We start from the raw sequence: 16185 nt of genomic DNA, 5'->3' as shown, positions 1-16185 counted from the left end.
TTGGATAATCTAACAGCTCAGAAACTTAAGAATCATGTTTTGGACAATCTAACAGCTTATGGTACAAACTAGAATGTTTAAAAACCTGTCAATTGTTTTCTGCTCAGTAAAGATCGATTGATTCGAGCACCCTTCGGGCTTGAATCTGCAAAGCTGTAAGCCTTTGCTCCGGGTCCAGAGTTGATCCAAACTGGCTGGCTGCCCATATTAAGGAGGCGGATTTTTCACCCAGGTATTGCCTTATTTCATCGTGTATGGTCATCATCGGAGGTGTTTCCCTTCCATTGACATGCCCGATAAGTAGCAATAGAAATTCACCGCATTTCAACCTGATCACACGATGATAGAATCATGCAACTGAAAAATATGATTGGCTTGGAAGACTGGTGATAAAACAAGAATACCTTAGATTTTCCTCTACTTGCGTGTCTTTTATAAGAAGAGCAACTTCCTCTATGCCATTACATTCTTCAAAATCCTGGCACGTAAGTAAGCAGAAGCGATCATTTGATCAGTAAATATATTCCCAAAGACAATGTAGGGAAGCGAGGAAACCGTTTAGTATTGTTTACAGTTCAAAGTTTCTGATTCTGTTATGAGGCATTAAGAGATTACCATTTGATTGGAAGATGAATCTAGCATGATTGCAACCAAAGCATCGAGGCATGCACCTTGCTCGAGTACTCCACGAGTTGACAAAATATTCATCAGGGCCTACCAAACATCAATGGAAACAGAAATCTTGCATTAGCAAAGCATGATCAAAACTTGTGAGTAGATTGCAGAATTTCAGCCAACACGGTGTCGATGATCAAGTTGGCATTGATGAGAGGAAACACAGAATTTCCAAAAACATACCGTGATTGCCTTGTGCTTGTGAGCCAAGATTGTGCTCTCGCGATGAAGAAGACAACAACCTTCAAGAACTCGTAGTGCAATAGCCACTTCGGCATCAGTAGTCGGGCTGCTTATCTTCATGGGTTCCACAGAGAAGATGTGATTCAAATTAGTTACCAACTGATCCTCAGCCTCTTTAAGGCTGTGTTGAAACAGAACCGGCACCACTGTTACACGAAGCCTAATTGTCATCATATAATTTAGTTTACAAGAGAAATACAGAGGTTGTGAAGCTTCTATATGCATTTGATTACCACTGCAGGGATAAGAGGTGATGCTAAGTCCAATGACTGTGAAAAGCTAAGTGTTTATGACATACATTGCTCCACCCAATACTGAGGTCGAGTTTGCTTAAGTGAGCATCAATTGAACAATGTAAAAGAAGAATGGAGCAAAATTGAGCATGAAACCCTAATAACTAGATTGCATATCCAGATAAACAGAATGATTGACGAATTGAAGAGTGAAATCTGTTGGATAAGAACCTTGGAGTGCGGGAATGGATTGGGAGTGGCAGAAGAGATTGATGGTGTCGTCGGACTGAGAAACGGATCGGAGAAACTTGAGAATGCTGCGGAGACCGCGGATTCGGAGGAATGAAAATTCGGCTCGCGCCTCGCGTAAGCCGGTGCGGAGGGCGAGGGTGACCTCGCGATAGAGGCGCTGCTTGTCGAGAGACTTCACCAGCTCCGCTACCGGCGACTGTTGCTCCGCCTCCGCCTTCACGGCGTCGCTCCAAAACGGCCGGTTCAGGTACATCTATTGACAGAGTGTTTGTTACTCCATTTCGGTTCAAATTTTATAATTTCTGAGGCGAATGACGATAATTTTATTGCCAACGGAAGTAAATTATGCGATTTGAATCAAAGGCGTGTAGATAGATGAATAAATTTGCAGAATAATTCATAAATCCAACCAAAAGGAAATGAAATTGTTCATCTTCATACCTCAAAATAAGGGCTGCAGCCAAACAACTGGGTCCAGCGGCCGGTTACCAGGGGAGGGTTCCGGACTTGGCCCTCTGTGGTTTCGTCGGTGTTTGGCGATGTACATTAGTTTAGATACAATAATTTCTTATATCTCGTCTTTTCTTTTAGTAACCAACAACAAATATTTATCTCTTACGTCCTTTTAATGGTATACCACATTAGCGTTTATTCGTCAACATAAGGTTAGGAGATTTTAAACTTGACACTACAATCTTTAATGATAGGTATCCCATTTCTGATTTTGCTCGTGAATATTAATTTATTTATTCAAGAACCATACAAGAGACCTTTAGTGACGATGTAATCGTCATTTACTCTGCAATGCATAATATTTGAACTCTTTTGTGTAATTAAAATATGATAATAAAATATAATGTGATATAAATAATTCCTCTCAGTGTGTAAGGGGCTCTGGTTTCGGATCGAAGCAGGATTGTGTTCTTTGGATGGAGATGAGAAGGAAGATCATGTGACGCTATTTATGGAAGCGATGGAGATTCGGCTGAATCGTGTTTATCTGTTGATGGATTAACTAAAATTGGAAGTCAATATATGTAGTCATTTTGCATACTCTTTATGTCTTTGTTTTGGAAAATTTTATTAAATTATCTTTTCTCAATTGAAAAAAAAAATTATCTTGACTTTTTAGCAAATCAAAAGTGAAAGTATAAGATAACAAGATAAGTTTAATGAAGAAAGAGAGCATCTATTAATATTTTTCATATTTCAATTAGTAATGCTATAGTGTTATTTTATTATTTAATATTTTGGTGTTATATATTATATTATTCTTATATGTCCACATTTGATCTTAGATGGATATACATGTGTCACATTTCAAACTCTTATGACGTACTGAGTCTTTTCTTGTTGTATTATTGCGTACGGATAAAGAAAATACAAAAGCCACATTGACGCCGATACTTTTGACTCATTTAAATTTTCTCTGTCGTATTATTATATTGGGCTCGTTTGATATATTGGTTGGATTATGCACAGGTGAGATACATCACCAAGTTATTGGGGTAGTCTGCGGGCCCAAGATTAAATTAACTCATATTTGATACGCAATGTCTATAAGTTGGCCTCCAATTTTCAGCTCTCTAATTTCCCTCGCGTTTTTCCCTCTCTAATTTCATTCTAATTTTTTAATCTCTAATTTTCCCCTCATTTTTCCCTCTAATTTTCCTCTCTAAATAGCCCTAGCGGGAATCACAAGATTAAACCTTTCCTTTGCAAGATTAAACCACTAAGAAGCAATTCTTCAAACACCTACAATGCACATAGTAAATCTTACATATAAGTGTTATGATTTTGTCGCATTTTGCATTCTTTATGTCGAATTGTCGTGATTTAGATTACCACATTGTATTAGATCTTAAATGCAATATAATAATCTTGATAAAGTAAGATACAAAAGGCATAATTCATGCCGATATTTTTGACGTAGTTAAATTTTCTTTGTCGTATTGTTATACTAATGTATCTTTGTGTGATACCTTTTGTTGTATTGTTAAGTGCACTTGAGAGTGCGACTTCATATTAGATATTACTATAAATGATACTCCATCCGTCCCAAGATATTAGACCCCTTTCTTTTCGCACTCATTTTGAAAAAATAATATAAAATAGTTAGAGTGGAGAGAGAGAGAATTATGTATGTAGAGTGGAGAGAGAGAGAGAAGTAAAGTAAGAGAGAGAATTGTGTAGATGAGAGTCTTCTCTACACTATTCTTTTTCTTATTTTACTTTTTCTCCATTTCAACTATTTTATATTTTTTTCTAAAACGAGTGCGAAAAAAAGGGGTCTAATATCCTGGGACGGAGGGAGTATGTTTTGTCGTATTTAAATTCTCTTTGTCGCATTATTATATTTTTGTTTGTTTCTAATATATCTTATGTTATATTGTTAAGTACATGTGAGATTGAGTCATCAGATTAGATGTTACATATAAATGTTATGTTTTTGTCGCATTTTGCATTCTTTATGTCACATTGTCACACTTTAGATTACCATATTACATTAGATCTTAAATGTAGTATAACAATCATCTGATAAAGTAAAATACAAGAGTCATTCGTAGAAGCTAATGCTTTGTCGCATTGTTATGTTTTGTACATATATGATCTCTCTTGTGTAGTATTGTTAAATACGCGTGAGATTACCATACCACATTAGATCTTGCATATAATTATTATGATTTTGTCACTTTTCAATGTCGTATGCAGTACTATCGTGTTTTTATTCGTATTTTGTCCCATTGTTAGACACGTGCGTCTGAGATTCACCACATTGCATTAAATTTTATACTCATGCATTTAATCTATTTAGTCTAGATACAAAGGTTGTTAGAAACAAAATGTGGAATTGATTTAAATGCTTATTTATTAATAATGTTTATATGTGCTTGAATAATGATTTTACTAGTAATGCACAAATAATAATAAAAAAATAACATATTTATAACCCTTGAAAGATAGAAAACAATATTTAAGAGATTCACATGAAATAAAGCCGTTGGAGACACATTTAGATTTCATGTTTAAAACCAAGTGCTATTCAAATATGGTTTTGGTTTTTCAATATTGTATATTTAATTACAATCAATTAGAAATTATATTTTTCCACAAAAGATTAGTTAAGCAACACTTATCAACCAAATCTCAATAGCACAACTAAAGAAGATTCCCTCAAATACACTCGTAGAGCGCATTTATACTATTGACTTAGCCTAACCTAATTATTTCATTTGGTCATACATACTTTATAGGCTAATTTCGTTGAGTAATGTTAAATGATCATATTATAGCTGGCCATAGTTAGCTTTTTAATAAAACACTGGATCACACTAATCAAATTTAATGCACCTAGAAAGTATTGGTTGTTTAGAACTATTCCACCCTTTACTTAAAATGTGATATTGTATGATAATTTAAAAATGAACAAGCTTTGTTAACAGTGAGGTGTGAAATAATATGGTACTATACGGGAAAGTGATCAATTACCAACTCATCATTTAATCGCTAACTACAACTAATTTAAGGCCATAGAATTTTAGAAAATGTGTGGTCTACAATTTGCCACGTGTAATTTTTGTTTTTATTAATTAAATAAAAAAAGATAAAAAAAAACTCCAAATTAGAGGTTTAGATGAAAATGTCAATATAGTGTTCCGAAAATATCAACACAATGCTTTGAGAATGTCAACATAATGTTTTAAGAATGTTAACCCATTGCTTATATTGACATTCTACATGTATTATATTGACATATTTTATATACTATACTATATAAAATATGTCAATATAATACATGTAGAATGTTAACCCATATGTTAACCCATTGCTTATATTGACATTCTGCAATGTACGACAAAATTAAAAAAATTTGATTTTTTTTTAAAAATTTTGACATCGGAACATATGCATGTAGTATATCGTTGGAATCCTTATAAAATTATCTTTAATTTGATATATGTTATATGAATTTAAAGTTTTGGGATTTCTTTTAAAAGTTAGTTATAACTAAACGTGTAGTTAATTGACATTAATACCCCTATTGATATTTATTGGAATTAATCATATGACCCTATTGACGTTTTTTTTATCGTATTGATATTTCGGGGTTGATGATCTATGCCTTTAATTTGAAAATCTAATGACTATTATTTAGTTGTAGTTAGCAATTAAGTATTGAGTTAGCAATATAACACTCCCCGTACTCAACAAATCAATGTTTAAGAGAACAAATCAATGTTTAAGAGATAGTAAGTCAATTTACAATTCATCGTCAGTCAAAGAGACCTTAGATTCAATCGAATTTACATTTCCTTATTGAGCTCTATTTAAATATATTTGAATTTTGATTAACTATATCAAGTCCCGAATGGATAGTGTGAAAATAATTATAATACCTTAATTATATATGCGAACTATTGTAAAAATTATAGTATAAGTACTAATATAAATTAAACTAAACTAGTAAAAAAAATAAAAAAATAAGATACGTATAATATAATAAAATAAATTAGTAACTGAATAGCATACTATCATAAAAAAGAAACATAAAAATCAAGTACTATAAGAATTGAAAAGAGAACTATAATTCAGTAGAAAGGGTAATAATGTCAATTTATTTGAGCATTAAATAATACAATGAAATTATTACTATTCATCACTTCAACATTTACTAAAATACCATTTCTAGCCCTCCATAATGTGGCTGTATAGATTTACCCTTTTATTTGCATAAAACGCTACAAAAATCACATTGGTCTACACATTTTGTTATCTTCCTCATCCTCCTTTTCTAGGTCTTCCCCATCTCTTTCTTCTTTTTCGTCAGTGACTCTCCTACCATGGGACGGAAGAAGCTCTCCATGAGGCTGATCGAAAACCCCACCTCCCGACAACTCATTTATACGAAGCGCAAGGAGGGCATCATCAAGAAGGCCGGCGAGCTTGCAGTGTTGTGTGACACCCACGTCGCCCTCATCATGTTTGCACCTTCCGGGCGCCTTGCTAGCTTCGCTAGCAATGGAAGGTTTTCATCTTTATTTATATATCTTTTATTTAATTTTTTTTATGTTAATTGCAAGTAAAAATGCTAGAAATGGAGTTAGGTTGAAGATATTAGTAGGATTAGTTATCTAGCCAACGAGGTAAAATTAATGATTGCCTATTTGAAACAAAAATTTAGTAAGAAGATCTAGGGTAATGAGAATGACTTTCAAATCTGAATAGTTTTAAAAGTGAGAAAAGATTTACAATTTTGATAGATCTACGTATATTTGTACATTGTGTTACAATTGAACTATTTGAAAAAAAAAAATTCCTTGTAGAATTGAGGATATACTACTTCGATTTGTTGACAGGCCAGATGAGCTTAGAGGAGGGTAAGTTGTAATTAGTTTTTCCATTTATTATTTTTTTTCATAAAATACATTTCTTTTCTTTAATTTTTTTTAAAGATTCCTTGCAATTGTTGTTTCCATTGCAGGCCTATCAATCACGAAGAGGTACATACAGATTTCCCACGCTTTCAAAAATTGTATTATTTCAATTGAAGAATTCATCTGTTTTTATTATTAGTATTGACAAATCAATTTTATTTTGTAGTTTTTGTCTCAAAAATTGAAACAATTGAAGTATGAAGGTGAAATGCTGGAGAAGATTGCAGTGTAAGGACCTTGCCTTCACTTTAATGTCTTTAAAATTAAATATTATTCTTATAAAACACAAATTATTGTTATTTTTAATGATATTCTTTCGTTTCTTAACATGGATCTTCATTCACCTGCTAATTTGCTGGTCAAACAAGTTCAGTATTGAGGTAATTAACACTACCTATTTACATATGCTTCAATTCAATTTAAATCGAAATTTAATTGTTTATATATACTATTTTATTTGTGTTTGTGTTCTTCTTTTGAGTAGTATTTAAACGAACTCTTTGGTCTTCAAGTAATATCTCAAAATATTCAATTAAGTAAATATCATTTAATTATAAAATGTCCTACAATTTTTTTAAAATGTTATTGGTGATTGTACAAACATATTATTGATTTTAATTTCATTAATTTGAATTGTCTAATTACAGGAACTTGAAGAGAAACTGGACAAACTCAATAGAAAACAACGCGTGACACAGGAAAAAATGAGGTTGGAATTTTTAATTTTACTAATATATATTTTCTCTTTATTTTTTATTCATAATTAACTTATTAACTCTAATTTCTTTTATTATGTGAAGGTATTATGAACCTAACGTAGAAAAAATCAATTCAGCTCTTGAAGCAGGAGTTTATCAGCAGTTTCTTACAACTGCTATTCAACGTATCCAGACATCAAAGGTAAGTATTGTCAATTATAATATCAATTTTTACTGATATCTGAAATCAGTCAAAGGATTTTTCATTAAATATTTCATTGATTACTAATTTCCAAAGGAATAGATATGAATAACATAATAAGGATAGGAGCAATTTCAAGTAAAGAGGAAAAGAGAAATAACTATCATATTTATTTTTTCTTTATAAAAACTTATTCTTGAATAGGAAAGATATTTAAGACTGTATTTATTATATGTCTTATTCAATTTTAAAAAAAAATGTAAATATGGTAGTATTATTTTACTTTATCTCTTTTTATTTATCTTATTTTCTTGAAATTCATTACTAATTTTTAAAAGGGTACATTTACCTTTTCTAAAAAGATAAATGAGTAATATGCATTATCGATTTACATATTTTCCTTGGATTTGCTCTAAGAGCTAAATAAACTCGAGTGAGCAATCCAGTTCTATATGATGTTAATTGAACTGAATTCAAGGATGTTTTAGTAAAAATTAATAACAAACAATGTGACGTGATTTTAAAGCTACTTCATTATTGCATGTGCTATACTTTTTCAAAATTTTAATTTGGATAATCAACTTTGCATTGATCTTGTTTGTAGGCCAAACTGCTAGGCAATCAACTTGGTCACGAAAGGACCGAAAATGTTGAGGTAACATGATATTTGATAGGAGTATATTCTTTTATTATAACATGTATATATATGTTGCTTATTTAATAGCTCGTATCAATATTTTCAACAAATTGAGGCTGACAAGAATTAGGGTTTGTAACCAGATCTTTTAATCGAAGATTCTAATTTTCATGATTTTCGAATCAAATATCTAACAAAATTTAATTCTCATTTGCTTTATATATCAGCTTAGATATATGCACGTTTGTAAGTTTTTGTATTGAAGATAACCTTTCTTTTTTTATGTATAGAAAGTGCAACAAACATGAGTATTTGTTGCAAAGATACCTTAAATTTTCAATTTATCTATACACATATACCTAAAGCTACTTTTGGTATACGGAATTGGAGGCGTGGAGTTGGATTTGAAGCCTTCAATTCCAAATCCAAATGTTTGGTATCATAAAAATTCTTAGATTTAGATTGAATTACAATTCCAAATCCTCCAATTCCACAATTTGAAGTCTATATCAAAGGTAATGGAATTTCACATATTTGTTAATTTACGTTCACATTGCACACATTCTTATACACACACTGCACATATTCATAGAAATTGCACACATTCTTAACACACATATTCACACACACACAATTCTTACACACACATTCACACATGCTGCACACATCACACACACACACACACACACACATTCTTGCACACTGCACACACACACTCACACATGTTGCACACATGCACACTCCTACGGACATTACATGCAATATGTGTATTGTGAGTAGTGTAGTGTGTGTGTATATAGTGAGTTATGTGTGTGTGTGCGCGCACACACGCGTAGTGTGTTTTTAGTGATTGTGTGTAGTGTGTGTGTGCGCGCGCGCAGTATGTTATTAGTGAGTGTGTATGTGTGTATTTAATGATTGTGCAACGTGTGTAGTTTGTGCACGCACAATTTTCAAATTCAATTTCGGATCAATTATTTCATTTTGCCAAACAAAGGATTTGAAATTAAATTTTAATTCAATTCCTTCCATTTCAATTTCAATTTCAGTTCCATGTACCAGATCCTAATAAGTACATGAACAAAATATATATTTTTTAGGTGCAGGCTGCAACGATGCAAATGGATGATGCAGTATCATTGACCGGTCACTCTGCTGAGGGAAACCATGCCCGGTAATTTTTATTTATTTTAAAATATAATATTAACATGTATGAATAATACTTATTAAATTATCATATTAAAATTGATTTTATAAAATTTATTTTTTCAGAATGAGGTCAAACATGGATGAAAATCAGAGTGGATCAAGCTCAGCTGTAGGGCCTCATCTTAGCCTAGGCTTCATTGAATCCCAGAAGATGTGGAATAGTTCATGGAATATATAAAGCATAGAGGTTTGGATGTTGTTGGTTTAAATAAAAATTATATAAAACAAATACCGTAAAACATTGATTTTATTTTTGTTTAACTATGCCATTGCGAGTACTATTAAAACTCAATCATTATTGTCGTGCAAAAATACTCGAAAGAGTAGACTCGGCATATTATAAATTTCTGATCAGTTATTTCTTTCATATTTAATCTATCATTTTCAACTATGATATGCATGATTTATTTATTCGAAATTTAAATAGAGGTGGAGGCGATGTATATTCAATATTCATTTCCTGCTTGAATTGGCTGAAAAAGTTTTATTGATATTTTATTTTCAAAAATATAAAGTAATTAGGTTAGTGCTTTAACCTCAATTATTTTTTTTATTTGCGAAATTTTTTCTTCTTTTTTTTTTTCACTCATTCGCCATTGTTGTTTTGTCCACTCTTGCAAAACTAGATATGTTTTTAATTTTATCGATTTACATTTACAAAATTTGAACTATGTTTTCAGTTTTTTTCTATATTCAAATATTTTTTTTATTCATGAAATTGTATTTTTCTGCACATGCACGCACTAGTTGACTTATTTTTAGTGTGACATTGTTCGTGTATGTTCACTCTGCATTTTGTAATCATATATTTTTAACTCGAATAAATTAAATACTACTACTACATTTTTCTTTTTTTATCAATTATGACATTTAGATAATACTACGACGTTGGGTAAGTTATCTTTAAATTTATGAACTTTGCTAAATTTTTAGTTTTGCATACCAAATTCAACATCATCTACAAATTACCAATCTGGCGATTAGTTCTAATTTTGCATCTAACTATTGATTTATTCTGATTATGCAACTAATCGAAATTTCAGCACTAACATAACTTGATAGCTTACTTATATGACATTATTGAACGTCAACCAAAACTACTCATGTTTTAAACAGTAAAGCAACATCGTATAATATTAAATTAAATAATTTCATGTGTCACTCAAATAGTATCATAAAATGAGCCCATTCAATTAGGATATCTAAAATGTAATTTTACCTTATAAAATTCACACTTTTATCAATATATCCAATCCATAAAGTAGCCCATTTTATTTTGGGCCAGTCCTATTCAAATTGCGAACGTAATTAAATTGAAATTTTATCAATACTACAAATTTTCACCCAATTCTTCAATAAATTGAAATTTTATCAAAACTACAAATTTTCACCAAATTCTTCAATTTAATGAACTATTCGGCCCAAATCTACAAAATTATATGATTCGAGATTTAGAATATCAGTCTAGTCTATTAATACTTCCTTTTTGAGGTAATGTTGAAATGTTTCATTTAAAGTTTGAATCCTATGTTATGTGGGATGGGCATTTTCAATAAATTATATAAAGAATATGGTTCTGAAGAGCTATAGAGATACGCAGTGCAGTTTATTGTTGTGATATTCACTCGATCTAACAGATCCAGAGGATTCGACTAGGTCTCAGAGGCTAGAAGATCATGAAACTATCAGAAAGGGGTCGTTGGGTGCACTCTATTTCTTCAAAAACCTCAACCCACTATACTACAACTAGCACAAGGAAATAAAAGATCGATCCCACGAGGACGAAGGTGTTACGAAACTGCATTTGAGGATGTTTTGGGAAAAAGGTGTTGGCTGCTGCCACACAATTTTGTGGGTCGAGAACATAAAACTATTGGGTCTGAGAGATAGGAAAAAACTTTACTCTACCTACTGGGTCTAAGAAATGAGAACGTACGGAACATGCATGACTTTAGAGAAAAGTGGGGACAAGTTTCCTTAAACTACCAGGGTCTGGAAAAGCATGCAGAAAAGTAAAAAAACAATGCAGATAGTTTGACAGGGTCTGGAGAACATGTAGAAAAAGCAAAGTACATGTGCAGAAAGTACTGACAAAAGTAGATCTGGTTCTAACTACCAACAACTTCATCTTCTTCGGAAATCAAACGAGAATAGCAGATAAAACAGAGTATTAAACACCATGAAAACAAAGCAAACTTCAGATCTAAACTTGAAATGAGAAATTAAAGCCTAAACTAACAGACCTACGCTACTGGACCTAAAGGATGCAGAAACAGAAGGTAAATAGCCATAATCATGCAAACGTAAACAGAAAACATCAGATCTACGAAACTCCAACTCAAATCCACCACGCTTCAACAAATTCAAACACCTACATACGTAAATCTACAACCTCCAACAACAAACCAACAGATTTAGCTCCAAACATCCAACAATAAACAAGAATGAAAGTAAAAAGCAAGAAATAAACATCAACTCAGCGAGATCCAACAAAAACCAACATGAACTTCCATAATAACGAGAAATGGGTTCGAATCAAGTAGATCAAAGTCAGAAACTAGAGTTATGAAACTTAAAAACCAACAAGTACTTGAAACTGAAAGCAAACTAAACAAAGCAAAGTAAATATTTTGTTTCTTCGCCTTCACAAGGCGGTGTTACACAGCAGCAAAACGACGATGAGAACTACGGTAGCCAGGATCACTCCATCTCCAAGTGCGCAGCAGGCGAAATGAGAAATTTGAAGTGCGGAACTAAGACATGGAATGGAAGCTTGAGCTAAGAGTGTGTGTAGAAGTGGTTGTCTTGTTCTTCAAGGTTGAGCTCTTTATATATGTGAGGCTCTGATCCCTAGGGTATCCCTCTGGTAATTAGACGCTTTTGCCCTTGAATAAGACTCTTTAAAATAATCTGCTCTTGCTCCCTTCTGCTCCTGTCGCCAACTTTTAATTCTTCCAGGTCCGAACGACGACTTGTGATTTTTACTTCAATTCCATCTCTTTTGCATTTGTTAGGTCCGGTAAAAGCAACTTCTAGGTCCAACAGATTTACTACGCACCTGAACTCATAAACACAGATTAGCGCCCCAAATGCACATAACTTTAACCCAAAACCAATGCATGAAACGAGCCTTATCAAACTGCTCACACTTAAATCATACTTGTCCTCAAGTATAAAGACAAGAAAAAGGAATAAGACAAGTTTCAATGCATGGTTTCCCCTTAACCAACTCTACTAAAAGAAAAAAGACTCATACTACTAGACCTAGACGCTAAAGGACTTAGACAAAGAAAACAAAAAAAGACACACATAATAAAACACATTAACACATAAATGCATAACTTCTAGCAGCCATCCCCACAAGATTAAGGTCAATCCAAGAACCTACAGTCTCCGAATGTTCCCCTTCCCTTCTTCTATCTAATCAGCTTGTCAGTTTGACAAGATAGCCTCTAATCTTACTAATTGTTGGATTCGCTCGATCACTCATTCCTCACCAGGGATGTTAGGATCGTTCGCTCTTATATTGCCATACCACTGATGCTTCGGGTCAGAGAGTTCCCCTGTCTTTACTCTTATTATAATTTTTTTCTCCTTCCCTCCTGGACTTCTTCCAGCTTCCCCTGTCCAGCTTATACCTCCAGTTTCTTTCTTTTTTTTTCTTTTTTTTTTCCAGACTCTCTGGACTTTGTCCAGCTTATTCCTCCTTTTTAGACCCTGGACTTCGTACAACTTATACCTCCCTGGACTTCGTCCAGCTTATACCTCCAGTACCCTTTCCCTAGGCCTTCTCCTTCTAAGTTCTTCTAAGTTCTCTCCCTAAGCATCAAGTGGCAACCCTCTCATTTTGTGTTAGTATGAAGTGTTTAAGGCTTATAACTCACTTTTATGGAGGGCTTCAAAACTAGATCAGTCGAGGCATATTCTATCGTCCTTACTTCATCCAAACCGATTTTGATTTATTAAGGAAAATGGCATCAAAGTTGACATGCATTCTCTCTTCAATTACTCTCACTAAGGGGCTTTTGCTTTTTATTTACCAGTTATGTATAAACACAGAATTACCTACTAAACGACTTACTACTAACTCCTAGACCTAGCAAACAGACACACATGCTTGACACTAACTTGCACTAACTCCCTTCCCCCTCCCACTTCACCATGCTTGTCCCCAAGCATTTTCGGTGAAGTGGAAAACAGGGCTAAGTTAGTGCGACACTCAACAGACTCACAAAACACACATTATATAAAAACAAACTTCTCACACTTAGACCGAGCATCGGGCTAAGTGGGAGAAGGTATACAAACTAACAGATACCAAAGCATGCTATATCAACATAAACTTCTCACACTTAGACCGAGCATCGGGCTAAGTGGGAGAAGACAACTAACACATATATACATACTTAACAAGTAAACATAGATATTTACAGACACGTATATACGAGCATGCTTTGTAAAAAAAACAGAAACTTAAAATTACTTACATTATGGGGGGGGGGGGTTAATTCTGGCTCTGGTCCCCCGTGGGACCAGACTTCTTGGCTACCGTCTTCACTTTCTTCTGGCTTGATTTGGGTTCATCATCCTTCTTGGCCTTCTGTTCCCCTGGCCTAGGGGTATCCTTCTTCACTGGTACACTGGGTGTGGTTTCACTGTCCTTTCTCTTCCTGGCTGATGGCATTTCCTGGATGCTGGATGTTGGCTGCTCTGAGGTGACTCCTGGGGCTTGTTGCCTTGATTCTGTGGGTAACTTCGGGGGTATGCGCTGCTGTTGGACCTGGAGGATCTTCTGGTCAACCACAGTGACCATTATCATCATTGTCTCCACGGCCTGAGTCATTTTATCAGCTTGCGCGGCCATTATCTCCCTCTAAGCCCCTGCCTCCTCGTGTATCTTCAGCAAGATCTCCTGTTGCTGCACCGTATTCCCGCCCAACCTTAGCATCGTCTCTTCCATCCTGGTCTGCCATCCTTCATCAGTCACTCTTTCGCTGCCATCTCCTTCTTCCTTTTCGGTCTTTATCTTGGTTCCATCGAACTTTCCCACTTCGTAAAATCTAAGTACATCGTCTTTCATTATCGTCAGTCCTTTGTTGAAACAGAACGCGAGATTGAAGTACCCTGGGGCGCTACACATTGGCAGGTTAGTGACTGAGTCGGCTATCTTCATTGACACGTTCCTCTGGAGGAAGGCTCCTAGCAAGTTGCAAGTGTAGAGATGGCGGTCGGAGTGGATTCTGACTCGCTGGCATGCATGGGCAGTCCAGTACCCAGGTGGACCTTCACATTGTTCAGCATACACCACATGAAGTACAACTCTGGAGTAGTGAGAGTTACACCTACTTGACCCAAGAGATTATACCCGATGTATACTTGTGCCAATCGGAGTACAGGGTCAGTGATGTGTATACCCTTTGATGTGCTCGTCTTGAATTTGGCCACCTTTTTGTGGGCAATCATCCTCCAGGCCTCCTCAGCATCGAATCCTGCTGTATTCTTTGGTGCGCCGATCTCCCTCTCATTCCAGGTCCCTTCTTCCTCTTCCTCGGGCGTGAGTAGTCCCATCCTTAGTGACCACTCTCTGATACTCATTTCCATCTCCTCATTGAACAGCCTGAATGAAATTGAGTCCGCGTCGAGATTCGTAGTTTATTTTAATTTGAAGGACGTGAAGAACTCCTTTGCCACAGCCATCGGTACCTCCTCGTCACTGTGGTTTAGAAGCCACTCGAACCCGATGCTTTTGAAGTAGGAGATGAACTTCTTCTCCACTCCCAGATCCCTCAGGTTCGAGAGGCACGACTTCTTCTCGGATTTCGCCGACTTCCCATTTGCGGCGCGTCCATCACATGGTCGCTACAACTTGGGGTAATCGAACTGGACCATCGCTTCCAACAACCTCTTGGTCACAAGGACCTCCATCGTTTCGAATGGGCTTTCTTCCACATTAGGTATCCCCGTCTCCTCATGCGCTTCCTCTTGCTCTTTCTCTTATTCTGCTGGATGGGCAAATGGCACTTGGATTGCCTCCGGCTCGTTAATCACCACCGTGGTAGACGCTGGACGAGATTTCTTCTTTTGGGGCTTAGCAGTGTGCTTCCCTTTCTCTTCCTCTCCGCCTCATATCTCATCTCCAGGGCCTCCGGAGAAATATCCTTCTCAGCCGCCAAAGATTCTTGGACCTGGGGGATGCCGTCCCCTGTTTCTTCTGTGTCCTCCAGTCTTAATCTCTTGGCCCTATTTGCCTCTGCCTCATCCTCTTGCTTCCTATTCCGGCGGGACTGCCTCCTTGTCAACCTCTCATCTGTCGGGGTCCCTTGCTCCTCAGTAGTAGTGTCGTCTACCACTACGATCTCCGTCTCTATCTCTTCACTTTCTTTCTCAGCACCTTTTCCATCGCCGTCTCTTTTCTTGTAACACTCCGGAAAATGTAGTATTTTAAATACTATATAGTAAGAAAATTTTGTCAACTTAGAACCAAAGTATATATTTTTTTTGGGGAAGTTCTATGCATTTAGAAACACCTCATTCATTAAAAAAATCATGACCTTAATTGAGGATCTTTGTTGGAATGTAGAATTTAGATTTAAGGTAGAAT

At 35.0% G+C, this 16185-nt stretch overlaps 2 protein-coding genes and 1 pseudogene across 3 annotated transcripts; 2 read left to right on the top strand and 1 right to left on the bottom strand.

Moving 5' to 3' along the window:
• The window catches only part of LOC125193754, a 1527-nt pseudogene extending 1455 nt beyond the window's left edge, over positions 1-72 (top strand).
• On the bottom strand, positions 6-2003 carry LOC125201395. Of its 2 annotated transcripts, none has more exons than XM_048099481.1 (6): positions 1845-2003; positions 1383-1656; positions 859-1064; positions 616-714; positions 405-478; positions 6-329 (listed from the first exon to the last, which is right to left on the bottom strand). In XM_048099481.1, exons 2-6 carry the CDS (start codon positions 1654-1656, stop codon positions 104-106), a joined length of 879 nt encoding a protein of 292 aa, XP_047955438.1. In that variant the 5' UTR covers positions 1845-2003; the 3' UTR covers positions 6-103. The 2 variants fall into 2 exon arrangements, with proteins under 2 accessions (XP_047955438.1, XP_047955439.1); XM_048099482.1 differs by having other exon boundaries at positions 1383-1705; positions 1845-1966.
• Positions 2004-6244: 4241 nt separating this feature from the next.
• Positions 6245-9762, top strand: LOC125193746 (agamous-like MADS-box protein AGL104). The gene is made up of 8 exons (XM_048091621.1): positions 6245-6429; positions 6728-6781; positions 6886-6904; positions 7486-7547; positions 7639-7738; positions 8343-8393; positions 9476-9549; positions 9648-9762. Exons 1-8 carry the CDS (start codon positions 6245-6247, stop codon positions 9760-9762), a joined length of 660 nt encoding a protein of 219 aa, XP_047947578.1.
• The last annotated feature ends 6423 nt before the right edge of the window (positions 9763-16185 follow it).

The sequence above is a fragment of the Salvia hispanica genome, chromosome 1, assembly GCF_023119035.1.
Source record: "Salvia hispanica cultivar TCC Black 2014 chromosome 1, UniMelb_Shisp_WGS_1.0, whole genome shotgun sequence".
Taxonomy (NCBI): domain Eukaryota; kingdom Viridiplantae; phylum Streptophyta; class Magnoliopsida; order Lamiales; family Lamiaceae; genus Salvia; species Salvia hispanica.
The sequence above is the reverse complement of the archived record's forward strand: the minus strand, read 5'-3'. Positions and strand labels throughout refer to the sequence as shown.